At 57.9% G+C, this 4503-nt stretch overlaps 1 protein-coding gene across 1 annotated transcript in view; it reads right to left on the bottom strand.

Moving 5' to 3' along the window:
- Positions 1-4044: 4044 nt before the first annotated feature.
- The window catches only part of LOC102379174 (olfactory receptor 10A3-like), a 2516-nt gene continuing 2057 nt past the window's right edge, over positions 4045-4503 (bottom strand). The window contains exon 2 of the mRNA XM_006039319.2: positions 4045-4494. Coding sequence (XP_006039381.2) covers positions 4045-4494 — 450 coding nt within the window. The remainder of the gene's footprint in view (positions 4495-4503) is intronic.

Below are 4503 nucleotides of genomic sequence, written 5' to 3'. Positions count from 1 at the left end.
CGCTGCAGGGGGAGCCAGCCGGAGAGGAGCGGCTCAGCGCCCGGGGGTGCCTGGGACCCCTGCCCCGGCCCCGGGCCTGAAACCGTCCTTCGTCCCCACTGAAGCCACCCTGGCCCCAGCGCCTGCCCCCCCCCACCCCAGGTAGGTGCCTGCAGGCTCTGCGCCGGGCTCCCTGGGTCACACCAGGGCAGACAGGCCGGATTTGGAGGCTGCCCTGGCCCCAGCACGAGTCCCGTCCCAGCAGGATGCTCTGACTCTGCTTCCCCTGCATGGAAGAGGGGCCAGAGCCCCGTTTGCCGGGATGTCCGGGAACCTCTCCAGCCGCTGAGCGGGGCTGAGCGGGGCATGGGGAGCTCTGCCCCGCACTCTGCCTCCTGCCCAGGGCTGGGAACCCCTGAGATATTGTTGTGTTATAATGCTTAGATAATTTGTCAAAGAAAAACAGCCTGTCAGAGCAGAATGTAAAGTCAGGTAAGAAGAAACAGGACCAGCATGACACAATGGGGAAGGAAAGGAGGTAAGAAGACCTCCCTCTCTCCCAAGGATAGAAATCCCAAATCACTGACACCTTCCAAGTCTACAAAAGATCTGGTTCAGCCCATTTCCAAAAGTTTCAGTGAAAGAAAAACCAGCAGAGGTGACCTGTAATCTGGGTAACAGAACTGACACCCGACTGGGGCGCAGGCTGCTGCGGCAGCAATTTGTTTGCACTATTTGTTTGGTAGGTGAGGTGTTTGCAGCTTGAGTTTCGCCCCATTGTAAAAGTCAGTTATCTGGCATGGGTAGCACTAATACCCTGCCTGATAACGAGGGAATGGAGGAACATCTCAAACAAGAGTTATCTGAGATGGGGGATCAGGATGGAAACAGGGCACATTTGACACCCCAAAGCCCTGGAGGACCCTCTGTGAAGAGTGGGGTGGGTGGATTAAAAATAATTTAAAAAGGGGGAAAGGCAGGAAGAAGGCAGCTCTCCTTGAAGGACTGCACATGGTTGCAAAGGGGACACCTGAGAAGGTACAGACCTTAGAGGAGGAGCTTTAAGATATTGGAGCCCAGGGACAAGTCCCAGGGGATGTATGTAAGCAACTAGGGGCAGAGGTTTTACACCTGGACGGCCGGGCTTGAACGCACGGCGTTCGTCTCCCAGCTGCTGACCGACAAGTCAGCTCCGGCAGTCAGAGGCAGGCTAATGAAGTGCCAAGCTGGAAAACATACAGTCCCACCTGCAAGACAGTGAGGGCTGCTCGGACCGCTCTCGGGGCAGCGGGACAAGCCCCAGACGAGCGGGGGATCACGGGCATGTGAAGTAGGTTAAGGGGAGCGTCTGCCAGCAAAGGGGGAAGGGCGCCTGCCGGCACTTCCGCAGGGAACGGGGACGATGACCCTGGTCACCAGGGATCTCCTATCCCCTTGCAGGCCTTGTGCTTTGTTGAATTGTGTTTGATGATTTCTTTTCCTTGCTGACCAAGTTAGCTGTCACATTTGCAGAGGTTCACACTGCGGTGCCTCAGACACAGCTTTCGGCCGTCTGCTTAGCAGCACTTGTGCAGCTCGGCCTGGGCCCCGTGGAAACGGTCGGGGCTCGCAACACGAGACCGATGAGGAAAGCCAGCGAGGACCAGTCTGGGCAGGAGAAGCCTGGGGGGGATTTGATAACAGTCTTCACGTCCCTGCAGGGCGATGGCAGCGAGGGTGGACATGGGCTTGTCTCTGTGGCCGCAGGGGCCAGGACGAGGCGCAGGGCCTCCAGCTGCCGCAGGCAGCGTTTATGCTGGGGACGAGGAGGGGGTTTCTGCATCTGAGGGCGGTCGAGCACCGGGACAGGTGCCCGGGGGAGTTGTGACCTCTCTATCCCTGGAGGCGGTGACGAGCAGGCTGGACCGACACGTGTCCGGGCTGCTTCAGTCTGGGCTCGTCCTGCCTGGGGCAGGGGCCTGGGGGCTGGGGGCTATGTGACTCTGGGAGGTCCCTTCCAGCCCTGCATGCCCCTGCCCCTGAACTGCTTTTCCCCCTGACCGAACATCCCCAGTTTCTCCCCGTTCCTCAGAGCTTGCGCTCAGCGCCGTGCTGTCCCGGGCTGCTCATCTCTGGGCTCTCCCCAGTTGCTCTGCATCCTTCTTAGAAAGCGATGACCAAAACCCCACACAGCCCCACAGCTAAAGCCCGGCCCATGCTGCAGAGCAGGGCGAGCAGTGCAACCCGCTCCCTGGCACGCAGCGTTTCACACAATCATCTGAAACGAGGGCAAGGAAATCCCTGTTGCGGCAGCCCAAGACTGCCTTGTGTCTTCCCGCAGCCACCTGCGGCCATCTCGTGTTGAGTGTGCGATGCACGGTCCCCACCAGACCCACCGCCGCAGCACCTTGCCCTCCCGCCGTGCCCGGGCTGCATCTGTGCATTTGCTTTTTCTCCCCCAGCTGCGGCTTGTCACATTTCCTTTGCATTTCCCTGCTCCGCGCACGGCCTGGGCGCACTGGTGCACATGGTGAAATTGCCTTTTTTTCTCATTTAATTGCATCATTCTTTACACATATGGGGGGTTTTCTGCACTTTAAATGTGTTTGTTGCAGTGCAAGATAAACCGCATTCTGATGTATTTTAGTTTGCATCAACCCAAATGAATATGCTACAGCCATTGATCTGTCGCGTGTACATAGTAACTCACTGAACGACATGTAATAAGCCCCTTTCCCCCCAGATGCCACGTCAATTTGCAGGTCTATGTGCGTAGTGTGTATTGTCGGACACCACGTGTAGCAGCCCAGCCTGACACGAATCAATCTTCTGCTCGCCCCCGCAGACCTCCTGCCCGCCGCACGTGGCCCTGACCAGCGTGCACGCCTGTGCTGGCACGTGCTGCCCCTGGCTGGGGGCTTGCTTGCGAGGGGCCCTTTCATCTCATAATCCACCCTGGTTACATCAAGCAATTAATAACTGCTTGGCCACCGCGAGTGCTTTCATTTGCCCTTCACAGTAAATAGTGGCTGCAGACATCTTACACTTTGTTTTCACTTTGCGGGCATGAGGGCACAAGCGGACGGCACAGTCAGACCCACGGGTCCTCCTGGATGGTCAGCAGACAGCCCCACCAAGCCACTGCCACCTTCACGGACACGCGCACCCGCCCTGCATGGCCCTGGCCCACGTGCCTGCCCGGGCCGTGCTGCTCCCACTGGGCAGGGCCTCGATTGCCAGGGGCAACACCAGCCCATAATCCACCCCTGGTTCCTGCAAGGAGTTAACAACTGCTTGGCCTCCTAGTTTCTAGGTGTAGTGATAAAAACAGCTCATTGCACATGTGTGCAATGCACTTGTGTGTGCATGGATGAGGTCACGCTTCAGACCCCAGTTGGCCACGCTGTGTCCGCGTCCTCTCTGTAGCAGGGGTGAGGGGTTAGGAGTGCGGGTCACGGGGGCGGGCTGGGGGTGGGAACATCCGGTGGGGCAGGCAGCGAATGCGGAGGAGCTTGTCTGGGCAGTGCCGCTGGAGCAGGGATGCAGATCATTTCCTCCATTCAGTATAGGGGAGGCTTCACCTGCATCCAGTTTGAGGTACCACATCCTAAGAGAGATGTGGAGAGGCTAAAGGACAAGGCAAAAGAAAGGTCTAGAAATGAAGACACAGGAGGACAGGTCAGAAGTACTGGGATTATTTAGTCTGGAACAGGGAGAACGGGGGCTTTGACAGTAGGCTTCAAATACATTTCCAAAGAGGGTAGAAATCACTGGCTCTGTGAGCTGAGTGGGGACAGGACAAGACAGGTTAGACGTTGGGGGGAACTTAGGAGCAACAGGTCCCAGCGAGAGGGAGGGTGCACTCACTGCGAGTCTTTAAGTGCAGACTAGACACGTGCATTTGAGCTGGAGTAGACGGGGTGGATCCGCGCTGGAGCAGGGCACAGGACTAGATGACCTCTCAAGCCCCTTCCACCTCTACTTTGCTGTGACACTTTCCCAGACATGCAAACAGGGACTTTCCTCATCAGCACGTGGTGAGCCCTTGGTGTCCTGCTGGGGCAGAGTCTCCTCCCAGCCCTCACCTTAGTCCACACCTGTCTGTGCACGTGGGGAGGTGTTGTCCTTCTCATGGTGCCCCAGGGCCCTCCTCAGGGCGCCCCTCACGTCCTGGTTGCGGAGGCTGTAGATGAGGGGGTTGAGCATGGGGGTGAGGATGCAGTAGAGTGTGGAGACCAGCGTGTCCACCTCCAGGGAGTAGCCAGCGCTGGGCCGGTTGTAGTTCAGGTTGCCCATCCCAAAGTAGATGATGACCACGACCAGGTGTGCGGCACAGGTGGAGAAGGCTTTGTGCCTGCCCGTGTTGGAGCGGATGCGGAGGATGGCCAGCAGGATGTAGATGTATGAGATGAGGATGAGCAGAAATGGGATCGATCCCATGATGACACTGGCTGTATGCAAAGCCATCTCACTGATGTAGGTGTCGCTGCAGGCGATCTTCAGCAGAGGAGGGGCGTCGCAGAAGATGTGGTGGATCTGGTTGGC

This window comes from Alligator sinensis, unplaced genomic scaffold (assembly GCF_000455745.1).
Source record: "Alligator sinensis unplaced genomic scaffold, ASM45574v1 scaffold2470_1, whole genome shotgun sequence".
In the NCBI taxonomy this organism is placed as follows: Eukaryota; Metazoa; Chordata; order Crocodylia; family Alligatoridae; genus Alligator; species Alligator sinensis.
This window is presented reverse-complemented; position numbering and strand designations above follow the sequence as displayed.